Here is a 25,576-nt window from a genome sequence, read left to right as displayed (position 1 = left end):
AACATGGAGTAAGCCAGCTTAAAGATAACGAGTTCAGAGGAGATTTTAAAGCAGAGGATTCCTGGCCACTTTTCAGTGATGTTGTAGCAATGAATCATAATTTAAGTGTGGGTTAGACTAGCTGGCTTCTGAGATCCTTTCTAACTACAAAATCCTATGAAGCATCATGACAATAATAATAACAACAAATAACGTTTATATGGTGCTTTGTACCAAGCATTGTTCTAAGTACTTTAATAAAGTTATTATTTCATTTGATCATGGTAAAATTCATTTTTGAGTCATCTTCATATTTGATGATGATCAAAATCATTTGAGACTATGGGCTCATTCATTTTTTAAACATTCTCAATCTCCTGCCCCTGTGTACAGAGCTCTGTGAGAGCTCCTGGGTAGTTACCAAGTACCGATGGGGCATTGCCCCTGCTCTCATAAAGCTCACACGAGAATGAACAAGGTAGAATGAACAGAACGCTGGACTTGGAGTTAGGTGAACTCGGTTCTCAGACACTTTCTAGATGCTGGTGTTTCTGTCCTGAGTGTGCAGTATATAGCACAGAGCAGGCACTAAACAAATGCTTGTTAATTGGTTACAAAATTATTTGTAAGTCAGCATTTAAGAACCTAAGTTTCCTTGTAACAGGGGTAATAATATTTGTGCTGCCTACACCAGAGTTTTATGGAAAGTGCTTTAGAAAATTTAAAGCACTACATTAATAAGTTACTACTTTAGACTAGTAATTATTAAAATGTGTTATAATTCATCCCTTGATCATATGCTGCAAAGAAAGTGTCAGTACTAAGTAAGGATCATCTCCTATACTGTCACTGCCCCCATAGCAATTGTATTGTGAATAGATTTGTATTTTTATTGGACATAAACATGTAACATTTATGAAAACTTACTTTTAATTGGCCATATACAAGTAATAATAAGTTTTTATACTTACTAATAGTTATCTGTGCTAGATTTTGTGTATAGCAGTGTAATTTTTGCTAATTATAAGTGCTTTGCCTGAAACCGTCAGAGCCATTTTGACCTTTTCTCATTGCCTGTCTGCGGAGCCAATGTTTCCTATGTTGTCCTAATATTTCAGCTGTTGTTATCATAACCCTATGCAAACCTTACATATCTCCTTGTCACTTCTTTATATTTTGCTGAGTGCTTTGATCTTGCTTTTTACTACTGGTAGTTGCTGCATAGGTCTTCCTTCCTGACATATAGCTTTTAAATGTACATGAGGGCAGGGATTGCTCAATTTTTTGGTTTTGTTTTGATTTTTCGTGAACGGAAGGTCTTGGTAGGTACGGGATTATCTGTCATTGAAGATTTCAAACAGAAGCCTAATGTGGCACAAATGATCTGCTGATGGCCTTTTCAATTCTAAAATTCTATGAAAGTTTGCAAGAAATAATTAATGTTGAAATATGCACGAGTGTTTGAAGACTAGAAAGGAGTAGAAAGTGGGTTTCATGAATTTGAACATTTTTGGTCATGATTAAGAGGAGAAAGAAGTTTCACACTCCCAATTTACTACTTTTTGATCAGTTGATTACTGGGAAGTTCATGATAGCTAACTATATTTCACGCATTTGCTTTGAAATACAGATACGTTGGTGATATAACAGATGCCTGTAAATAACTTCTGGATCTAAATAAAAGTTATTTTTAGTGAGTATTATTTTGTAATTTGGGAAGGCTTTTTACTTTCTCTTCATAGTAGTTTGTAGTTGGAAAGGATCTCAGGAGCCAGCTGGTCTAACCCATACCTAAATTATGATTCATTGCTACAACATCACTGAAAAGTGGCCAGGAATCCTCTGCTTTAAAATCTCCTCTGAACTCGTTATCTTTAAGCTGGCTTAGTCCATGTTTTCTATAGTTCTTGTTGTTAGGAAGTTTTTCTTGTCACATATGATAAGTGTTGTTGGACATCCAACCTAAATTTGCATCTTTGTGACTTCTCTTCATGGCTCTTGATTTTGCCCACAAGTGTCAAAGGGACCATGTCTAATCCAAGCAGGAAAGGTGTCATGCAGAAGGTGTCCCTGAGTAGAGTTTTGAAGGTATGGAATTTTAAGAGGTAGAAGTTAGGTGTGAATGTATTCCAGGCATTGAGGCATCCAGAACCAAGAGACAGAGGTGAGACTTGGAGTTCCATGTGTGAAGAAGCAAAGAGACCAGTTTGACTAGACTACAGATTACAGAAAGGGGGGAGCTAAGGTTGCAGTAGCAGATTGAGGTCAGGTTGTGAAAGACTTTAAAAGTTAGACAAGAGTTTATATTTGACCCTAGAGACAATAGGGAGCCATTAGAATTTGTTGAGAAGGGGAGTGCTATGGTCAGACCTGCACTGTGAGAGCACTTTGGTAGCTTGTCAGTAGGTAGTGTAACTTGTTGTGTAGGAAAGATGGGGGGGAGGATCGGCATTTATATATAACAGCACAGACATCATCCTAAGCACTGGGAATACAAATATAAGTCCAAAATAAAAACAATCCCTTCTTTCAAGGTGCCTACATTATAGTGGAGGAAGGCAACACCTAGAAGGAAGCTTTAAAATTTGGGGCAGGGGGGAATGGGAGGAAGTACTCTTGTGAGAAGTGTGCTAGAGAACGATATGTAGAAAGGGATGAAGGAGTAAACATGGCCAGACTGGACACTGCTTAAAATAGAGGTCACAGGGGTCGGAGAGATCTTCTAGCCCAAGAAGGCTTAGAGGGAGGAGTGATCTTCCAGGGTCATTTTACCTTCTTAACTTTTTCATCATGTGCTGTGGAATTATCTCTGTTCTCATTGTTCATGCTGCATCTGCCATCAGTACATTTCGTACTGTATACAATTTAACCCATCATGATGCTTTTCTTTTTGGAATGTGTCCCCATGTTTACAGTAATGTCCTATGTTTTCTTGTTATTCTTATGACCCCAGATGCTTTCTTGATAGACTTAAAATGATTTTCTTTCTGTAAAATTATTTCAGCTACCTTTTTGCTTAGTTTTCTGTCAATCTCAATGATTTCTCATGTAGTGTTTTTTTTGTTTTCAAAGAGCTTAAGTTTTTAAAAAATATTTTTGTTAATATTTTCTGTTTCTTACATCACCATGATATCCCACACCTCTCCTATTTTACCTCCCCATCAACCATCCCATATGACAAATAGTATTTTTTTTTTAGAAAAAGACAAGTCAGCACAACTGATTAATACATGTGGTATTTATTCAGTAAATAAATTTCTCTTTATAATGACCTTTCCTTACTAGATTTTCTTCAATTTCTGATGGCTTATTCAGATATCTGCTGATGGAAAGTTACATTTCCATAAGATTTTATAAGTTACAATGTGCAAGCAGTATCTCTCCCTCTCTCTCACACACACACCCACACCCGCACCCACACACATTTAGTTATTGAAGTAAATGGTACAAGGTCACAGAGCTGCAATGAGTTATTGCTGGAACTTGAACTCAAATCTTGTGACTTCTTTTTCCACTCTGCTGTATTTTCCTGTCTTCTCTTTCAAAGTAAAGTGATAGTGAACTCTTATTCATTCAGAGTATCAATTTAATAAGCTTTATAAGCAATGCTGGCTTAGAGGTGACAAATTATTTTTGACTGAATCTTGAATGAGTGATAGTATCTTTTTTAGACTTAATTTATGACTTCGAATCTTTCCTATATTTTTTGTTAATCTTTGCTATTTAAAAGAGATGTTTAGTGCTTATTCAGGTTTTATGTATATGAAAGTACATTAGCAAATGATTACCTGCCTTTAATTTTCTTTTTAATAGATTGAACAGTTGCAGTCTTGTTAGAACTGCTCGCAAATTCATATCTCATACAAGCTGTGTTGGCTAGCTGAGCCATTCTTACAAGGCTAGATTTTGAGATTTTTAATTTTACGGCATTAGAAGCAGCATGGCATGGTGAAAGAGGGTCAATTTCAGAGAGTCAGGATGATAGCAGACTCTGACTCAGAGCTCATAATTGTGACGCTAGGTGAGTCACTTAAACTGTTAGTGCCCCCCAGCAGTTCTCTAAGATTATACAATGCAGAATAGTTACAGATGTGTGTTGGAAGAGGGATTTTTGTCTCTGGAAGATCCCTATACTGATGAATCAGGCTTCTGAATCTTCCTCTGGCTAGCACAGTATCTTTATAGGTGTATTATTTATTTGTAAGCATTTTGTAATTTTGCAAAAATTCGGGGAAGAATAGTGGTAGAAATATTCTTCCTAGGGAAAATATGGAGCATTTTGTCCAGTAGGATCCCAAATTAAATGTCTTAGGTTATTTGCATCAAAAATTGTTATTGTTTTGTCTTGTACCTGCTGTCCAGTATCCTTGTGAAAGTATTGCTAGACAACATGCAGATAGAGTAAAAATTAAAAAACAACAAACCTCAGAATATCTGCTATGTCCAAATAATCTACAACATTTTTGGCATGTCTGTGAGATAAAAAGGGTATCCCCCTAGGTTATTTTTATAGTAGCCATGAATAAATAGGGGTATCTTATGAAATAATACATTGAATCATCAAATAATGGATTGTTGGGTATGTATGAGATCCTAGGTAAAAAGTTCATATAGTTAGAAAACAGTTATGTGATATATAAAATAATATTTATAATGCGAACATTATTCATTATCAGGATCTATAGAATAACTCAGTATGTGTAAGAAGCATTAGTAAATATAGTATAGTGTCTAATGTAATTTTTTCTTTGGGAGGGCAAGAAAATTTTAGCACCTAGAATCATCTCCTGCTTAATAAATATTTACTGAATTGAATTGGAAATTTGAATGAAGACAGGGCTGTGAATAAGTGAACATTTTGTGAAAAAGTAACATTCTGGAGGAGATTAGATTCTGAAATGAGTTTCTTAATTTGGTCATTTAGAATATCACATTTTGGTGGGGGGGGGGAGTTATGTGGAGGAGGAATAGTTTAACTTTTAAGATTAGTTTCTTAAGAGAATTTGTCTTTATAGTTATCCGGCAAAGCCAAGCTCCCCATTTCCACCCAGTAATTTATATAAAAAACCCAACATTTTTCTTGAAAGTATATTCTAGGAATATTTGTTTCCAAAAATGATTTTCTTTCTCTGAAATACTGATTTTTGGAAAGAAAGGATTTGGAACTATTAATTTCAGAAATCTTTCAGACATGCTGATTTCCTAAAAATATGTAGTAATATAATGTGGTTATAAGTAAGAGACTATATTTACTAAAAATTTGCTATATTTACTAAAATGGTATTTTGGAAAATTAACAGTTGGTTAAACAAATTATCTGTATACAAGTTAAGATCTGTATGTTTCAGTGCAGAATTTCACAGTTAATCATTAGCAATAGTGGAATTTGCATGCTGTTTATGTTGAGTGAATTATAAATAGTAAGTGAAAGATAAGGAACTGGGCATAGTCTTTTTTTTAGGTAATATTAAAGCAGTAAATCAGTGTTCTGTAATTGTGTGTCCATTTTTTCTGTTGTGAAATGTTTATTTTCTACCTTATTTGAAATAATTGAAAAGAAATATCAGGTTTAATTCTTTGCAGTGTTTTACTTAAAATATCATGTTGTCCTGTTTCTTTCAGAAAGTCAAAGTAATGTTGAGGAATTCCATTAACTGCTTTAAAATATTTTTTCCATGATCTATTAGTTTTAAGTGTAAACACATGAAAGTTCCCTTTGTGGAATTCACCGAGTTTGTTAGAAGAGCTCAACCTTACAATTAATTGAAAAGAAAAGTGAAAACAAAATGCAGTATTTTTATGTTATGCCATGAAATGTCTTTTGTGCATGATTTAGATGAAAGAAATAGAAATGAAAGACATAGTTTTGTTTTAGATGCCCTCCTGAAAGATTTTGTTCAGATTTGCTTTAATCATAAATTAGATTAATGATAACTAATGTACTCGACATGAAGTATAAAATATAATCAAAGACATAGAATGAGTGATATGTATATTGTAGTAGATAGATGGAAAACATTTAAAATGGTAATTGATGTGTGGTTAAACATGTGACACACATATATGTAATAGTAAAGTTCTAAGATCAAAAAATTATTTACAAAGAGTATTTCAGGGGTGTGATAGAAGTATTATTGTCTAAATAAAAAAAATTTATAATTTTTGTTTTGAGTAAATTGTCAAGTTAAGTCAAAGGAAATGTTTGATAATTTGGGAGATGGATAAGGCACTGGAAAATATTTAATGTGCAGCTGTTTTACAGAAAGTTGAAGCTGGTGTGCTTCATTCTGTGCTTGTTAAAACGTTGTCTTCATGAGCATTTTCTGTTTGTTTCAGGTATTTGGTTTCCAGGCAGGATTGACCTCTCTGGATAGTAAAGGAATGTACTGCTTACCTGTTCCACTTATTCCCTCTTTTAGCATTGCTATTTATGGGAAATTGCTGAAACTCCCCATGTGTTGGTAAGTATTATTTATTAAAAGATGTAATGTTGAGAAAGAGATGGCTTATTTTCCTTTTCACTTTTTCTGCCTTCGAAAAGCAAATGTATTTTTATGTTATTGCACCTTAAAAAATAACACTTCAGCACAGGGGAAATTTGTGTAAGTTACATGTTTTGTTCTGAGAACTTCAAAACATCCTGTTCTCTCTCAAGCATATCCATTAGTAATGAACTTTTGAATAATGATACTTATTGGTAGGATTAGAATTGCTATTTGATATTACTTTTTGTGCCTGATTTTGATAGGATGCTTAAAAGAGACTTCCAAAAACGTTTCTATTTCAGACTGGACCAATTCTCATTCTCGATTTTATTTTTGAGATGAAACATTTCTAAGATAAGGAACCCACTAGTTGACATTAGAAACCCAGTGATTCACTAGTGAGCTATACATTTCCTTTAATAATTTGTTCACTGACTTGATAACCCTGATGGTATTGGTATACAGAATATGGTATTTCTGACATGCCTAGTTCATTGTCATTTAAATTATTTCTGGAATGGATTATGTCTATTATTAATTTAGTGCTTAGATGTATATGTTACTTGAATGACATTTTCTCAATTTGAAATTTTATGTTTGAGATATTAATAAGCTGTCATGTTTCTATGTATATAAAATTTGTATCTTTTGCCTAGTGATGTATTCTTTTGAATATGTAATAAATATAATCATGAATTGTGACATACTTCAAGAGCATATAATTATAAATTTGTTGCATATTTTTGGTTTGACATACAAATTATTTGAAGAATGATTTATCTTTGTTTTATACTGTTAATGAATGAACTTTTTTTCATAATACATCACCCAGGTAGTGGAAGTTAAAATTTTTATAGTTATTTTCATTATGTCTTGTGAAAAGTATTGCTGATTCTTTAAGAGTTATCAGTTGTTTTTTCCCCCCAAAGTACTGTATTCTGATGGGGAAAATGACTTGATGTAATAGTGCATAACTGAACATAACATTTTTGAAGTAGCCTGATTTAGTGGAACACACACACACTACCTTTTCTAAGAAATTTCCATTCTTTACCAATACCAGTTCTATAAAAATTTCATAAGTTAACTGTTAGACCTAATGTTATGAATTCATGTTTTTAATGCTTTGATAAGTGGCTGCCCCCTCCCATTTTTTATTTTACCAAAATATGTTGGTCTTGTACATTTTGATATGTTTAGTCTCTCTTGAAGTATTTAATTTTACACACTTCTCATCATTCTTCCTCATATGCCTTTCATTATGTAGAGTGGAGACTGGTTTTACTTTTTTTAATTGCATCTTTGAGTGTGTGTACGATATTTCATATGAGCCAAATGTTATCTCTTGATCTATCAAGACATGGCCTGGAATATGTACTGTGTTTATTCAGAAATAAATAAGCATGTTCTAAAATAGCTACTCAGTAAATATGTTTATTAGCTGTACTAGTACATAAACTGTGCCACAGATAGTATATTTATCTCAAAGCAGTGCTATATAATTTTCTATATGCATATTAGTGGTGTTTTTAAACTGAAATATTCTTTGTAGGCCTTTAATACCTAAGACACAATATTTATATGTAGTAATCATTGTGTCATTGAGGATTTACAAAATTAAACTTTATTATTTGTACAAGGCAGAGATGAGAAGATGTATAGTGCTATGCAAACTGTAAAGCAATATATAAAGAATAAGCAAGGGAATATAATTCAGGTACTTGTGATTAAGAATATTGTCCCATAAAATCTTTAAAAACTTATTAATAGAATAAATTAAATTTTTCAAATTTGCAGAATGCTATTGACTCTGAGGCATGTGTTTTAATTGTTATTTCTATAGGTGAATGTGCCTCAAAATTATTCCAATAATCTATTAACCCGTTTTACAAATCTATTGCTCTTTAATGTCTTTTAAAATCAGTTTTTCCTCATTAATATCACTGCAACAACTTAGTATATAAACAAAAAGCATTTATTTTGAAAATAAGAAGTAGAAAACAATGATATAACAACTCAGTTAAATGAAGTGTAGTTTGAAGTGAATAAAACACCAGATGAAACACATCAAATAGCACTTGGGGTAAATCGAAATCAGCACGAGAACTGAGAGCTTCATTGAAGTCATGCAGTGAGTGAGAATTAGTTCTGTAAGGTAGCCTGGTAATGTCATTAAACTTCAAATCATTCTTGTTCCATGGCCCTAACTTTTTCCCACTCCTCTCCCAAATTATACCACCTGCTTTATTTGGATTTTTAGATTTCACATTCCAGAGTTTCTTAAAGTACATACATCTGATGCTACATATGTTCTTCTATTTCTTGAGAGAACATATATACCATGGGCAATAGCTTTTAAAAACAAAGGCATTTTATGGACTGTTATGGAATCCCTTAGGTAGTGTGTTTTGAGTTAGCAGTGAAAATCTCAATTTTATTTCTGACATAAATCATTAAAATAGCTTTCGTTTTTGGGTTTTTTTTTTTGTTACAAAATAATAACTCCATACTGTACTGTTAATTATGTATGATACTAGATTTGGGTTTTATTTTTTTCTCCTGTATAGTCTTAGCTAATAATCATGACTTTTTTTGTCTAAAATTATTGGTTCATTTCTTTCTGTGAATGGTTGACTATCATTAAAAGTAAATTAATTTTTTTCCTACTTAAATTTTCATCTTTCTGAAATGAATATTCATTGATGAAAAGTATAACGGATTACCTTAAAACAAGTCAACAAGCTATCGCTGATTTTAATATTTAGAAATGAAATATTTTGTTAATGTAATTATTTTAATTTAGAGTATAATTTGTGTTACACAAATCTAAAATATAAAAAGCATGAGATTTGTGATTGTTTCATTCATTTCTTATCAGATTGGTAACTTTTAAATTACTGATTGATGTATGTTTGAAGGGATATGGTCAATAATTACAACCAGTGTTAAATGGAAAGTAGAAATCTTGTTAGTATTTAACTTTTTTTGGAATGAGGTTTACCATGAGAGGAAGTATAGTACAATAGAAAAAGTTTTAGGTTTACAGTCAGAGAACCTGAATTCAAATTTTTGTTACTGTGTGTCTCAGTTTTCTCATCTGTAAAATGAGTGGGTCGAGCCTAATAACCTCAAAGGCTTCTTGTAGCTTTAAATGTGTGATCCAGGGATTCTTTTTAGGGGGTGGGGGATGGAGGCGTAGGGATGGAGCAGTTTTAATCCTAATACTATTACTGACAACAACCACAACAACTGACATTTATATTATGATTTAAGGTTTTAAAAACACTATTATATCCTGTGATCAGATAATCACTAAGCATTTATTAGGTGCCAACTTTTTGTCAGGGACTGTGCTACATGGTAAAGATACAAGGATAAAAGTGAAAACAGTTCTTGCCCTTGTAGAGCTTATACCTTAGCTTTAGGGGAAACAATATGCTTTTATAAAATAGAAAAATAGATGTAAAATAAATGCAAGATGATGGGATGGGACAAGGCACCAGGAATTGGAGAAATCAGGAAATGCTTACTGTGGAAAGTGGTGCTTCATGGAAATTTTAGAGTCTGAGAAACAGACAGGCATGAGAGGATAGCCAGCACAGAGGCACAGGAGTGAGGAGAAGGGTCCTGGGAATGAGAAGCAGCCAAGAAAGAAGGCCGGTTTGACCGGGTTGTAATTGACATGGAGAGAAGGAACATGGGTAATAAGACTAGAAAGGAAAGTTGGGCCAGGTTGTGAAGGTCTTTGATTGCCAAATACAGGAATTTGTATTTGAATCTGATTGTGGTCTTAGTTGGGGCAGCAGCCGCAGTAGGAGTAGCGGTAGTAGCTACTAACATTTGTATATTGTTACTTTGTGTCAGGAATTGTGTTATTAAGTGATTTACAATTATTTTCTCATTTGAGCTTCACAACAACCCTGGGAGACAGGTGCTATTATTATTCCCATTTTATAGATTGGGGGGCTGAGACAAAACAAGATTGAGTGACTTTTCTAGGTTCACACAGCTAGTTAAGTGTGAGACTGTGTCTGAGATTATATCTGAATTCAGATCTTCCTGCTTCCAGGCCCAGTGCTCAATCTGCTTTGCCACCTAGTTGCCTAGCTCTGATAATTATGAGTCAGTGAAGTTTATTGAATAGAGGAGTAACGTGGTCAGATTTTGTGCTTTAGAAAATCAGTTTGGCAACAGCCCTATGAGTTAAGTGTTGTAGGTATTGTTATCATCCCCAATTGATAGGTGAAGAAACTAAAACTAAGAAGCTAGGTGACGTTAGGCAAGGCATAGCCTAAGTGTTGTGGGATTAGAAACTTGATTATTTGTTCAAGCTTTTAGTATGCTAAAGAATATTTTTAGCTTAAAAATCAGCAAATGTTTTAAAAAACCTATTACTTTAATCTAAAAATGTTTTAAAAACATTTAAAATTTTCTTTTTTTGTACTTGTATATGAGGATATCTTTGAAAACGAAGGACAGACACCATGAGGATGTAATGTTAGGATTTATTGTGTATATAACTTAGAGAGATTTTATATTTTATTTCAATATAAACATTTAAAGGTATTTCTTTTCATAGCATTTTCTGTAAGTTACATTATTTCCAGGACCTGTGATAGTCATTTTTGGCTCTTAGGAGCCCAGTTACAGTAATATGGTTTCCTTCCAGGTAACTGGTACTTTGGTTTTATGCCTTTGTGAGAATGCTGTTTGTAGGATCGTTGAATTTTTGTATTGGAAGAGACCTTAAAGGTCATCTAGTCTCATCTTCTACTCAGTACAGAAATCACTTCTCCTCAATGTAGTCATCCAATCCCTGCTTTTTGCTTATATAGGGATTCTACTTAGAGAAGCAGTTTGTTCTTTGTTGGACAGTCCTAATTGTTAGGTCATTCTTTTTTTTTTTAATTTCTTTATTTATTTTTAGTTTACCACACATGGTTCTACATAGTTTTGAGTTCCAGATTTTCTCCCCTCCCTCCCCCCTCCCTCCCCAAGACGGCATGGAGTCTCATATAACTGTCATGTATAACTTCGCATTGAATTAATTTATGCACTAGTCAAGTCGTGGAGAAGAATTTTGACCAGTGGAATGAATCATGAGAAAGAAGAAACAGAACCAAAAAAAAAAAAAAAACCAACCCAAAAAATCAAAAGAGAAGCAAAAAAAAGGCGAGCATGTAGTGCGCCTCGATCTGTATTCAAACTTCACAGTTCTTTCTCTGGATGAAGATAGCATTCTCTATCGTGAGTCCCCTGGAGTTTTCCTTGCCCCTTAGGTTGCTGAGAAGAGCGCAGTATGTCAGGGTTGGTCCTCACGGAATCCATATATCTGTGGCTGTGCACAACGTTCTCCTGTCTCTGCTCCGCTCACTCAGCATTATGTCGTGTAGGTTTTTCCAGGTTGTTATGAAGTCTGCATCATCCCCATTTCTTATGGCACAATAGTATTCCATCACCTTCATATACCACAGCTTGTTCAGCCATTCCCCAATTGATGGGCATCCCTTTGATTTCCAATTCTTGGCTACCACAAAAAGAGCTGCTATAAATATTTTTGTACATATGGGTACTTTTCCCGCTTGTGTGATTTCTTTGGGATACAACCCTAGAAGTGGTATTGCTGGGTCAAAGGGTATGAACATTTCTATAGCCCTTTGGGCATAGTTCCAAACTCCTCTCCAAAATGGCTGGATCAGCTCACAACTCCACCAGCAATGCAACAATGTTCCAATTTCCCCACATGCTTTCCAGCATTTATCATTTTCCTGTTTTGTTATTTTAGCCAATCTGACAGGAGAGATGTGGTATCTAAGAGTTGTTTTGATTTGCATTTCTCTAATCAGTAGTGATCCAGAGCATTTTTTCATATGCCTGTAGATAGCTTTAATTTCTTTCTCTGAAAACTGCCTGTTCATATCCTTTGACCATTTCTCAATTGGGGAATGGCTTGTATTCCTATATATTTGGCTCAGCTCCCTGTATATTTTAGAAATGAGGCCTTTATCAGAGATACTAGTTGCAAAGATTTTCTCCCAATTTTCTGCTTCCCTCCTAATTCTTGTTGCATTGGCTTTTTTTGTACAAAAACATTTCAATTTGACATAATCAAAATTATCCATTTTGCATTTTGTAATGCTCTCTATCTCTTGTTGGGTCATGAATTCTTTACTTTTCCACAAATCTGATAAGTAAACTATTCCTTGCTTTCCCAAATTAGTTATAGTATCAGCTTTTACTCCTAAATCATGAACCCATTTTGACTTTATTTTGGTATATGGTGTAAGATATTTGTCTATGCCCAGTTTTTGCCCTACCATTTTCCAATTTTCCCAACAGTTTTTGTGAAATAGTGAATTATTAGCCCAGAAGCTGGCCTCTTTGGGTTTATCAAAGAGTAGGTTGCTAAACTTGTTGATTTCACCTACTTGTGTACCTATCCTATTCCACTGATCCACACCCCTGTTTCTTAACCAGTACCAGGCAGTTTTGTTGACTGCTGCTGTGTAGTACAGTTTAATATCTGGTGTGGCTAAGTCACCATCTCTAGCATGTCTTTTCATTAATATCCTACATACTCTAGACCTCTTGTTTTTCCAAATGAATTTTGTTATTATTTTGTCCAGCTCAGTAGAAAAATTTTTTGGTAGTTCAATTGGTATGGCACTGAATAGATAGATTAATTTAGGTAAAATTGTCATTTTTATTATATTAGCTCGGCCTAACCATGAGCAACTGATATTTCTCCATTTATTTAGATCTGATTTTATTCGCGTGAAAAATGTTTCATAGTTATGTTCATATAGGCCCTGGGTTTGTCTTGGCAAATAGACTCCCAAATATTTTATAGTGCCTTCAGTAACTTTGAATGGAATTTCTGTTTCTATCTCTTGCTGTTGGGCTTTGTCAGTAATGTATAGGAATGCTGAGGATTTATGTGGGTTTATTTTATATCCTGCAACTTTGCTAAAGTTGTTTATTATTTCAAGTAGTTTTTTACTTGATTCTCTAGGATTCTCTAGATAAATCATCGTATCATCTGCAAAAAGGTGATAATTTAGTTTCTTCTTTTCCTATTCTAATTCCTTCAATTTCTTTTTCTTCTCTTATTGCTACAGCTAATGTTTCTAGTACCAAATTGAATAATAGGGGTGATAATGGACATCCTTGTTTCACCCCTGATCTTATTGGGAATGCATCTAGTTTATCCCCATTACAAATAATGCTTGTTGATGGTTTTAGGTAGATGCTATTTATAATTTTAAGGAAGGTTCCACTTATTCCTATGCTTTCTAGTGCTTCTAATAGGAATGGGTGTTGTACTTTGTCAAAGGCTTTTTCTGCATCTGAGATGATCATATGGTTTCTGCTAGTTTTGTTGTTGATGTGGTCAATTATGCTAATAGTTTTCCTAATATTGAACCAGCCTTGCATTCCTGGAATAAATCCTACCTGGTCATAGTGTATTATTCTCGTAATGAGTTGCTGCAATCTTTTTGCTAATATTTTATTTAAAATTTTTGCATCAATATTCATTAGAGAAATTGGTCTATAATTTTCTTTCTCTGTTTTAACTCTACCTGGTTTGGGTATTAGTACCATATTTGTGTTATAAAAAGAATTTGGTAGGACTCCTTCTTCACCTATTTTCCCAAATAGTCTACAAAGTATTGGAATTAGTTGTTCTTTAAATGTTTGATAGAATTCACATGTAAAACCATCTGGCCCTGGAGATTTTTTCCTTGGGAGTTTGTTGATGGCATGCTCAATTTCTTTTTCTGATATGGGGTCATTAAGAAATTTCACTTCCTTCTCTGTTAGCCTGGGCAGTTTATGTTTTTGTAGATATTCATCCATATCTCTAAGGTTGTCAAATTTATGGGCATACAGTTGGGCAAAATAATTCCTAATTATTGTTTTGATTTCCTCTTCATTAGAGGTGACCTCACCCTTTTCATTTTTGATACTGGTAATTTGATTTTCTTCTTTCTTTTTTTTAATCAAATTGGCCAAAGGTTTATCAATTTTATTGGTTTTTTCTTAAACTAGCTCTTTGTTTTATTTATTAATTCAATAGTTTTCTTGGTTTCAATTTTATTAATCTTTCCTTTGATTTTCATTATTTCTAATTTGGTATTTAATTGGGAGTTTTCAATTTGCTCTTTTTCTAGCTTTTTCAGCTGTATGCCCAGATCATTGATCTCCTCTTTCCCTATTTTATTCATGTAGGCATTTTGAGATATAAAACTTCCCCTAAGAACTGCTTTTGCTGCATCCCATAAGTTTTGGTATGTTGTTTCATTATTGTCATTCTCTTGAATGAAATTATTAATTGTTTCTCTGATTTGTTCTTTGGCCAACTCATTCTTTAGAATTAAATTATTTAGTTTCCAATTAGTTTTTAGCTTATTTTTCCATGGTAGGTACTTTATTAAAAATGATTCTTATTGCATCATGATCTGAAAAGGATGCATTGACTACTTCTGCTTTTCTGCACTGGATTGTGAGGTTTTTATGCCCTAGTACATGGTCAATTTTTGAGTATGTGCCATGTATTTTTGAGAAGAAAGTATATTCCTTTTTATCCCCATTCAGTTTTCTCCAGAGGTCTATCATATGTGCCTTTTCTAAAATTCTGTTTACCTCCTTCACTTTTTTCTTATTTATTTTGAGGTTAGATTTATCAAGTTCAGAAAGGGGGAGGTTGAGGTCTCCCAATATTATAGTTTTGCTGTCTATTTCTTCCTGTAACTCCCTTAACCTCTCCTCTAAGAATTTGTATGCCTTACCACTCTTCCTTCCTTATCTCTTTTAATTGAATCTATCTTTACTTTTGCTTTGTCTGAGATTAGGATTGCTACACCTGCTTTTTTTACTTTAGCTGAGGCACAATATATTTTACTCCAGCCTTTTACCTTAACCCTACGTGTATCCCCCTGTTTCAGATGCGTTTCTTGTAAACAGCATATTGTAGGATTATGGTTTTTAATCCATTCTGCTATCTGCTTCTGTTTTGTGAGAATGTTCATCCCCTGCACGTTCAGGGTTATGATTTCTATCTGTGTCTTTTTCTCCATCCTAATTCCCCCTGTTTATGCTTTTATTTCTCACTTTCCCCTTCTCCTCCTCAACAAAGTTTTGCTTTTGACCGCCGCTTTCCTCAGTTAACCCTCCCTCTTTATTCCCCTCCCTTATCTTACCGTTAACCACTTGCTACTTCTCCTCTCCCTTCTGCCCACCCCCCTCCCTTTTTCCCCCCTTACCCTCCTACTTCCCGTAGGACAAGTTAGATTTCTAAATTTATCAGAGTATGTTATTCCCTTCGTGAACTAGATCAGATGACAGTAAAGCTCAAATACTGCTCTTCTCCCTCCCTTTTCCCTCTACTATAATATGTTTTTGTGCCACTTCCTTTGGTGTAATTTACCCTTTTCTACTACCTCCTACCGCTTCCCTCATAGCCCTCCCTTTATATCTCTTATTTATATTTTATATCTTTACGTCAGTTAATTTATACAGGCATTCACAACCTATGTATATCCCTTTCATTTGTCATAATAGTTGCACTATTCACAAGAATGACATATATGTATATGTATATGTGTGTGTATGTATATATATATATATATATATATATATATATATATATATATACATACACACACACAAAAAAACATACATAAGATGATATAATCCCACATAAAGATGTAAACAACCTTCCCTTAATGGTTAATATGGTTTGTGGGGTTTTTCCCCCTGGTTACCTTTTTATGTCTCTCTTGAGTTTTGTATTTGGAGATCAAATTTTCCATTGAGTTCTGGCCTTTTCATCAGGAAGGTCTGGAATTCCCTTATTTCATTGAATGTCCATTGCCTTGCCTGGAAAATTATGCTTAGTTTTGCTGGGTAGTTGATCCTTGGTTGTAGTCCCAGCTCCTTTGCCCTTCGTAATATCATATTCCAATTTCTCCTGTCTTTTAATGTGGAAGCTGAGAGATCCTGCGTGATCCTGACTGTAGTTCCACGATATTTGAATTGCTTCTTTTTGGCTGCTTGCAGTATTTTCTCCTTGAGTTTATAGCTCTGAAATTTGGCTATAATATTTCTTGGTGTTTTCAGTTTGGGATCTCTTTCAGGGGGTGATCGGTGAATTCTTTCAATGACTATTTTGCCCTCTGGTTCTAGGACCTCTGGGCAGTTGTCTTTGATAATTTCTTCGAAGATACTGTCAAGGCTCTTTTTTTCATCGTGGATTTCCGGTAGACCAATAACTCTCAAATTGTCTCTCCTGGATCTATTTTCCAGGTCAGTTGTTTTGCCAATCAGATATTTCACATTTTTTTCTATTTTTTCATTCTTTACGTTTTGTTTTATTACTTCTTGGTGCCTCATAGATTCATTAGCTTCCACTTGCTCAAGTCTAATTTTGAATGAGTTAGTGTTTACATTTTGCTTTTGAGTCTCCATTTCCAATTGGTTGATTTTGCCTCTCAGGGTGTCCTTTTGTCCCTCTAGATTCTCGATCTCCATATCCTTTTTGCCAATCTTATTCTTTAGGGACTTGATTTCATCAGTGAATTTTTTTTCCATTTTTTCCATATTTTCTTTTAGCTCCCTAATTTGGTTTTTAAAATCCTCCTTTAGCTCTTCCAGCAGTGCCTTTTGGGCTGGAGACCAGTTCATATTAGCTTTTGAGGTATCTGATGTATCTACCGTGTCATTGCTATCCTCTTCTATGTTGATATTTTGATCCTGCCTGTCTCCATAAAAAGAATCTATTGTCCTCGGTTTTTTTGTGTTCTTCTTCATGTTGGTTTGCCTTTTGCTGGCTTTACAACTAATTTTTATCTGTGTTTCTCAGGGCTTTCTGTCCCAGCTTTCTTATTCTGGGGGTTGTGAGTCTAGGATTATAACCTTCAGTTTCCTGAGGTGTGGGGGAGGGGTCTGGCTCCCTGGCGTCTCACTCCCTGTGGGTGCTCTCCAGCACTTGCTTTTCAGCAATGGTCTCAGCTGTTTGTTGTTTGAGCTGATGTCTGGCACTTCCCCTGGGGGAGCAAGGTTACGTCTGGGCTTCTGGCGTTGACCCTGCCGACTCTGCCCCTCTGGGACTAATGAACTTCTGCTATTTAACCACTGAAGCCCCACTACTTTCTGCTCAGTTCCAGCGTTCTTTTTTTTTTTTCCTCGGAGGGATTCTCTGGGTGGGGAGGGGAGGGATTAGAGCTGTTTACCTGGACATTAAGAACTCCCAGAAGTTCAAGAAGTGGCATTTAATACATTTGGGCTGCAAACTTCTGGAGACCGTGTGTCATGGGTGGCGTTGCGCTGCCTCTCGTTGCTCCCACAGACTGCCGTCCTGTGTTGGGAGGCCTGGGGATCTCCACCGGTTTCGGTTGCCCAGCTTTCCCCCAGCCAGTCTCCCACGTGGATTTCCCGGCCAGCGCTTCTGCCTTGGGTTGGAGCAGCTCTGCACCGAGCACTCTGCGAGCCTACAGGTTCGTGCCTCCGGCCTTTCAGACTCTCCCGGCTCGGAAATTTGCCCCACGCAGACTGCTAGCGGTTTCTGACTCTTTCAAATCTGCTCAAATTCACTTTTTTATAGGAATCTGACAGACCTTGTGAGAGAGCTCTAGTAAGATGCTGCCTTCACGTGGCCATCTTGGCTCCGCCCCCCAGGTCATTCTTGTATTAAATAGAATTCTACCTCTGTAACCTTCACCGCATCAGTCCTAGTTCTGGCCTTTAGATATACAGTACATTGAAAAAATCTGGTTTGTTTTTTTTATGTCTGCCTTTTCATAACTTTAAGAGTTTTATCATTCAAATCCCCCAACCTCAACTTCAGAGTTAATTGGTAAGGAAATTTTTAGAAGGCTTTTATAAAGGGACACATGGATCATCTTTTCTCCTTTTCTGTTACCATTGCATTTTTCTCCTATTTGTCTTTAAAATAGATTTTGGAACAATATTTGATTGCTTTGGATTTCTGAATCACGTGAAGGTTTACTTATTTTGTGGATAAGATTTTTTTTTCTTAATTTCATCTTCAACAAAAATAGAAACTATTAAGGAGCTCATGTCGTAAAGTGGAAAACACTGGTAACTAGCATCATTTATGATTTGCCTCTGCAGTTTTACTTTTACAGCATGTTTTGTAATAGTAAAGTCATCAAGCATTTGCTACTTGCTTTCTCACATATTTGTTGTGTTGCTCTTAACTTCTCCAAGAAATAAATATCTCTCTCTCTCTCTCTCTCTCTCTCTCTCACACACACACACACACACACACACACACACACACACACACACACACACACTTTTCCGGCTTCAGAATACTAGGTGAAGGATTGCAAGTTTTTTGAAGTCATGAGATCCTCTGATTGGTTGCTTACTAATGAAAGTTTTTGAAACTGGTACACGTGGGTATTTCAAAAAACTTGCATGCACCAAAATTTAAAATAAAATACTCACTAAGCAACCCATGACAACAACTTCTTTGTTCAAGGACTATATATTGAAAGTGGTTGGTTGCTTTACTTGCTTCAGAACACTTGCAGCCATGGCAAGACAGGATGCAGATCAAATCTATCAAGCTGTAATAGAACAAGCAACAGACATAGAATCATTCTCCTTTGTCCTTGAATTCAAAGAGCTAGAGATCAATGACAAAATGATTAAATGGAAGCACTGCAAAAAACGAAGCGAAAACCAAGACATAATAGATGTCTACACAAACCATCTCCAGACATTAGGGTACATGGAAAACAACATAGCTGAAAAGCCAGTAAATCTCTCAGAAGACATCAAAACTGTGAGTAACATGCTTGCCTGTGCACAGAAATGCTTATTTGACTTTTTTAACAATAAAAAAAATAGAGCCAGAAGAAGTAACTTGGTTTATACGAGCAGAAAAAAGGAAGTATAATGGAGATCACATCCGTGTGCTTTTAAATATCAAAGATAATAATAACAGAAATGGAGAATGGATTAGGAAAGAATTAAAAGAGTTGCAGAGCAAATGGCTCCTATTTTATCAGTGCAGCTCACCATTGCTGAATGCTGTACATTCGGAAAATTAGTTTCTGAAGAAGATTATGTTAGACATCTTACAATACAAACATAAGCAAACAAAAAAAGAGTATGGTAAGATAGTTCATATGAAAAGACTGATTATATACTACTTTCTAGAAAAAAGCCATGAAATAATGGATGACAATTGCTATATCAGAACAATTGACCTTGCTAATATCTTTGACTGTATGGACTATCCAGCCAAACTCAGTGTACTACTAAAGCAGTTAAAAATAATGAAAGCTATAACAGAGGTGGATGGTCCAGAACCTGAGGGAAAGCAAACAGAGCTGCTGTATTGCCAATCATGGCAGCACACCTGAGGACTGCTGCTATGGATGATTTCAAGGGTCTAATTGCATAGTATAATGAACTCTCTATTCAGCAATAAACAAAAGTATAACATTTATAGCAACATTCTTAAGCAAAACATATCTAATATATAAATATATGTATATATATATATTTTTTTCATATCTATCTCATAACACTCCATTTGTCATATAGTGCATAGCAGATATCATTGCATTCAGTAGCATTCTCCAAAACACTTGTTTACACAGTAGGGGGTCCTGGACCAGGGTCTTCCCTAGCATGAAACATCCTTAAGGAGTAGCAGAAAATATCACACCATCCTCCTCTAGGTCACAGTAAGAACAATCTCCTTAATCAGTACCAAGTGTCCAAATAAAGTCCTCTCTCTTCTTGACTCAAGGTTGACTTCCAAGTCCCATGGCTCTTACTCTGTGGGCTGAGCACTCCCACTGTCACTTGGATTCACAGGTAGGCAGCTTTCCACTCCTACTCCAGGTTTTAGCTCACAGGTACTGCTCCACTGAAAGCTCTTCCTGCCTGACAGCAGGCTCCAGGGGCTCCTGCTGGAAGCTTCTATTTCTGGGAAAACAAAGCTTAACAGGACTACAACAATATTTACATGCATTATCAGCTCTGTCATCTCAATTTTCTTTAACAGCTCTTAAAAGGGACTTAAGCTAAGCCTCCTTCCCATGGGCAGGTCTTCTCCCTTCAGCTCAATTCACTCATAAAGACCAACAGATAGTGCTTCTGTCTGAGAGATTAACACAGATTAACAGACTGGGCTCCTGTCTGAGAGATTAACACAGATCACCAGACAGGGCTTTTGTCTGAGAAATTAGCACATATCAACAGAGGGAGTGCCGACATCCCAAACATTCTTTTCTGTTAGGCCTCCCCACAAGCAAGTTACCCAGAAAAATTCCTCCCTCTGCCCACTCACATAAGCTTCTCTCTCAGCTCTGCCTTGCTCTCATTTCCCACTCTTTTTCCATGTTTTGGCAAACTCCTCCCACACTGGGCTCCACATGACTCAGGCTCCATGTGACCCAGGATGCACCACAGCTTTGAACTGGGTCAGAGCTCAGAGCAGTTCCTATTCCATTAACATTACATTAAGCCCTTAATGTGTTACAGAAACTTAACTCCAAAAGAAAAAAAAGAGCAAAAAATCCCACTTTGCTTGCTGTTAGAGCTGCAAGCCAAAAAGATAAAAACAGTGACTAGCACCAGAGAAAGAAGAATCAAAGATTGCATGAATGACTTGCATGAAAAAAGAATAATCTCAACAGAACAATGGATGCTTGGAAATCCAGTTAGTTATGTACACATCATTGCTCAGTCAGCAGGAGAGACACCAATCAAAACCGTTACAGTCGTCATCTTAAAAATATCTAAAACTAAACTTTTGAACTTATCCTAGAAAAAGCAACCAATTCAAGTATACCACTGCAAAACACCAAACTCTTTCAAATATGGGAGTTAAATATCTTTAATCCATATAAAATGGCTCATGGTATAATATGTTGTTTGAACAGATGGGAACAGGGAAATCCTTAATAGTCTAAAAGGTATGCCACCTTGTTGGAAATGTTGGTTGCTGTATCCAGCAAACATTTTGTTCCCATTCAGTGACTGCACTCACAAAAACATAATCTGAGTAGAAGAATCTGGAAATCTTGGGCAGGAAGCAAACCAGTTCAAGCAACTGATGTCAGGACAAGTTGTTAGAATTGATGAAAAAGGAAATAGCTCGAAAACAATTGAACCAACTCCAGTAATCATGACACCTAATGAAAATGTAACCAAAGTAAGAGTTGGCTGTGAACTAAGACCAGAATGCACAGAGCCATTCAAATACAGATGCATAAATCTTAGACTAAGCAAACTCCTAGGTGGCACATTTGTACTAATTGATGGCAATGAAATGCCAAACATCTTCAAAACCTTAACAGTGCTAAACCTAGAGCCAGCCATGAGCAGTTATGTCAGTTACTGGAAAGAGGTGCCAACATGGGCTGAAAAGTGGGAGGAGCCAGCAAAGTGCTACATATATATATATATATATAAGCAAAGTGTCTACATGCCAGGCTGTAGAGATCCAGAGCCACATGAATGGCAATCATCACCAGAATATAGCACCGAAGACTTCACAGCAACTAGCTTCTCTGGTATCAAACCACTGGCTAACACTCCAATGGATAACACTAACTATTGTCCAAGTCTCTGTTGAGGAAGAAACAGATGATTGGGAATCATTCTTCACTGAAAATATGGAAGGTCCCCAGTAAAATGTCCTAGACAAGGTAAGTTTCTCTATTGCTACCTCTAACCTATTATCTTAACATGCAACTAATAAACTGTCTTCCAAAAGGTTATACACTACCAGAATATAACTGTCTACGACCAGGGAACACACTTCATGGACGAGAACCTACAGATGCCTCGGACAGAGCAGCAAAACTACGTTATAACAAACAACAACTAAAAAGTCAGAACACTTCCATATATTTTAACCAAGAAGACAAAGAACTAATACAGCACACACAATACTCAAAAGACTGGGGAGGCTAGGTAGCAAACAGAGTTTTCAGAACAAAAGAAATACTAGCAGCAAAGCTGGAAGCTCCAGCAAAAAAAGCAGAATCTCAGCCTAGGATAACACAGTTTGGCAAAGCTAGAGAACAGCTGCCTAGACATATATTCATAAACCTAGCAAGGAAAAGGAACTCCAGACAAACTAACCAACCAAACCAGGTGTCTAGAACAGAGTCTGAAGAACAATCACAAGAACTAATTAACCAGAGGTATCACAAGGAGGAGGTGGAACAATAGGAAGATCTAGAGGCAGTGGTGGAGTTGGAATTTCAACAGGAGACTTCCCAAATGTAACAACATGGGACTATGACAATGGCTATGTAACTGTAAGTTGCCATGTATCAAGTCACATACACTTAAGCATGCCACCAAATGAAAGGTATACTCTGCAAAAAGTAGAAACAAGAGCAGGACAAGAAGACAACTCACACATTGCAAATTTCAACACATTGGAGTATAATAGACGTAGATGCATGGGAAGTTTGGATGTCTTTGGCAGACTTTCAACACATCCAAAATGTGGTTAGTGAGTTAAATTTAGTCTCATTATAACAAGAATTATTCCACATTGCCATTAAAACCGTTAGTGAACAAGGATCAGAAGGAGCAAAAGTAAAATTTTATAATAATGACCTCACAACAATCTTACATGTTGCAGAAGACACAAATGATATAAAACCATGGTCATGTGGTGGGGGAACTCTAACAACGTTAAGATACATCCCATGGGAAACCAACAAACTGTATCCCTGGGGCTATTACACAGACTTTTATAATTTCTTTAAGCAAAGCAAAGACACACGTGGGACCACAGAACCAATTAGCTCCTCACTATACAACAGGAACAACAAAAAAAATCCTTTCCTGACCATAGAAAACACAATACCTATTGAAATGCTAAGAATTAGAGATCACTTTCCTACTGGAAAATATTTTTTTTAAACCAAACCAACTAGAATGACAATGAACTACCAAGACCAGAGAAAACTAGGCAGAGCTCCACAAATCACACCTGGCTTTGGCAGTAATCAAAATGCAACAATGAATCAAGAAAATTCCTAGAGAGTTGGTAGATGAAATGCCACCAAATACTCTGAAGCTGCGAGGCAAAGACCATTCAATGTTGGAATGCTTTACCCTGAATGGGCTTTTAAGACAGGAACATCTGAACCATCTGTAACATCTGGCGCTGTACAAACAACATACAGAGACCAGACAGATAGGGGCAATGAACAAAGAATCATTTTTGATTGTTAATATGGAGCCAGAAATGAAAATGAAAATCACAGAAAATGGCAAACACAACATGAATGAACATGAAGTCAAGACCTAGAATGGTCAGAAAGTTGGAGACAAACTAGATTAGATGATAGTAAGCCAACAGGAGCAGAAATGTACAGAGCAGTTGGTAACTTAAATACACATGTTCCTTGGACAGCATTGGATGACCCAGGTCCTCAATATCCATGGGGTCATGTTTGGGACAAGCATCCAAATACAGTGCACAAGCCCCATCTTAGAACATTAGCACCATTCATCTGTGAAAATAATCCACCTGGACCACTCTTTGTTAAATTTACACGAAATTGGACAGATATATATGCTGAAACAGGAACACAGCAAAGCAGAATCATTACTTATGCAACTTTCTTTTGGAAAGGGCAGTTAGTTCTAAGAGGAAAACTAAGAGCACCACAAGGATTTAACATGTATGGAGTCTCTGCACCAGATCCAATTCAGTGTAATGAGCAATTTCCAGATGCATCCAGAGTACTGAAACTACCATATCTAGTTGGAATAACTGCATTTACTTACTAACCAACCTTAATAACAAAATAAACTCAGTAAACCTACTAACCTTTTATCAACACCAAAAAACAATAAAATCTTTGAAATTCTAAAACTGTGTCTTTTTTCCATAGGAAACCAACTTTATGCAACTGCTTTAATTAGGGTTGGTGGGTGGTTATGCCATTATTTGGCCCTTAATTAAACCCTCCCCTTCACTCACTTCATTAAATATGATCTCTTGATCAAAGGTCTGTGACCTTTTGTCATGATATATAATGCTAATAAAGTAAACTTTATGTCAGTTTATATAATTAATAATTTGTTTTAAGGGATGGGGTCTGAAATAATGCTAATAGCAATAAAATATTAAGGTAGCTGGACTGTAAATGTTGATTATGATGTTTTCAATAGAAATTCTTTTCATTGTTTTTTTATGTTATTCCTTATGTTGATTATGGCAAATATGTTTAATAAATATTTGGCCTTTAGGGGGTACTATTTGTTTTTCTGTTGTTTTTTTTTTCCTGCTTCCTAGCAATATCTATGATTGTATTTGGGAATACTGATACAAGATGATTATGAAAGTATCATTTATAAATAGAAGAGCTAGCAATATCTATGATTGTATTTGGGAATACTGATACAAGATGATTATGAAAGTATCATTTATAAATAGAAGGGAAAACAACCATAATCACTATAATTAGAAATAATGTTCTCAGATACTTAAAATAAGAACATTATCCAGTAATTTCACAGAATTGTCACAGAATTCACAGAATTCTGCTTGCAAAATTGCCTATGGAATTCTTTTATATTTCTGGAGAACCCTGGATTCTTCAGAACACAGTTGAGATCCTTCATTAGGTTGTCCTTATTGGAGTAAATATGTTGTTCTTTAGTAGTTTTCAGCCGTGTCTGACTCGTCATGACGCCTTTTTGGGGTTTTCTTGGCAAAGGTACTGGAGTGGTTTTCCATTTCCTTCTCTAGCTTATTTTACAGATGAGGAAACAAAGGCAAATAGGGTTAAGTGGCTTGCCCAAGGCTACACAGTAAGTGTCTGAGCCTGGATTTGAACTCAAGTCTTTCTGACTCCAGGCCTGGCACTCTATCCATTTTACCACCTCATTGACCTATATTATGTATATTAAGTATAGTATGTGAAATAATTTTTGTAGTCTGACCCTACCCTTACAAGGTGGGTATAATGTAGATCAATGAGAAACATCAGTTTCATTTGGTTTCACAATAGTTTATCCATTTAGTCACTCTCCTCTAATAGTCTGGCATACTCTTTGCTTTCTTGGTACTATCGTTGTAGAAAATCCTGTCCTAT

At 35.7% G+C, this 25,576-nt stretch overlaps 1 protein-coding gene across 1 annotated transcript in view; it reads left to right on the top strand.

Moving 5' to 3' along the window:
• The window catches only part of VPS13B (vacuolar protein sorting 13 homolog B), a 1,100,792-nt gene that overhangs the window by 141,763 nt on the left and 933,453 nt on the right, over nucleotides 1-25,576 (top strand). Inside the window, 1 exon segment of the mRNA XM_036759288.1 lies at nucleotides 6,316-6,440. Within this exon segment, the coding sequence (XP_036615183.1) occupies nucleotides 6,316-6,440 (125 nt within the window).

This window comes from Trichosurus vulpecula, chromosome 1 (assembly GCF_011100635.1).
Source record: "Trichosurus vulpecula isolate mTriVul1 chromosome 1, mTriVul1.pri, whole genome shotgun sequence".
NCBI classification, from domain to species: Eukaryota; Metazoa; Chordata; class Mammalia; order Diprotodontia; family Phalangeridae; genus Trichosurus; species Trichosurus vulpecula.
This window is presented reverse-complemented; position numbering and strand designations above follow the sequence as displayed.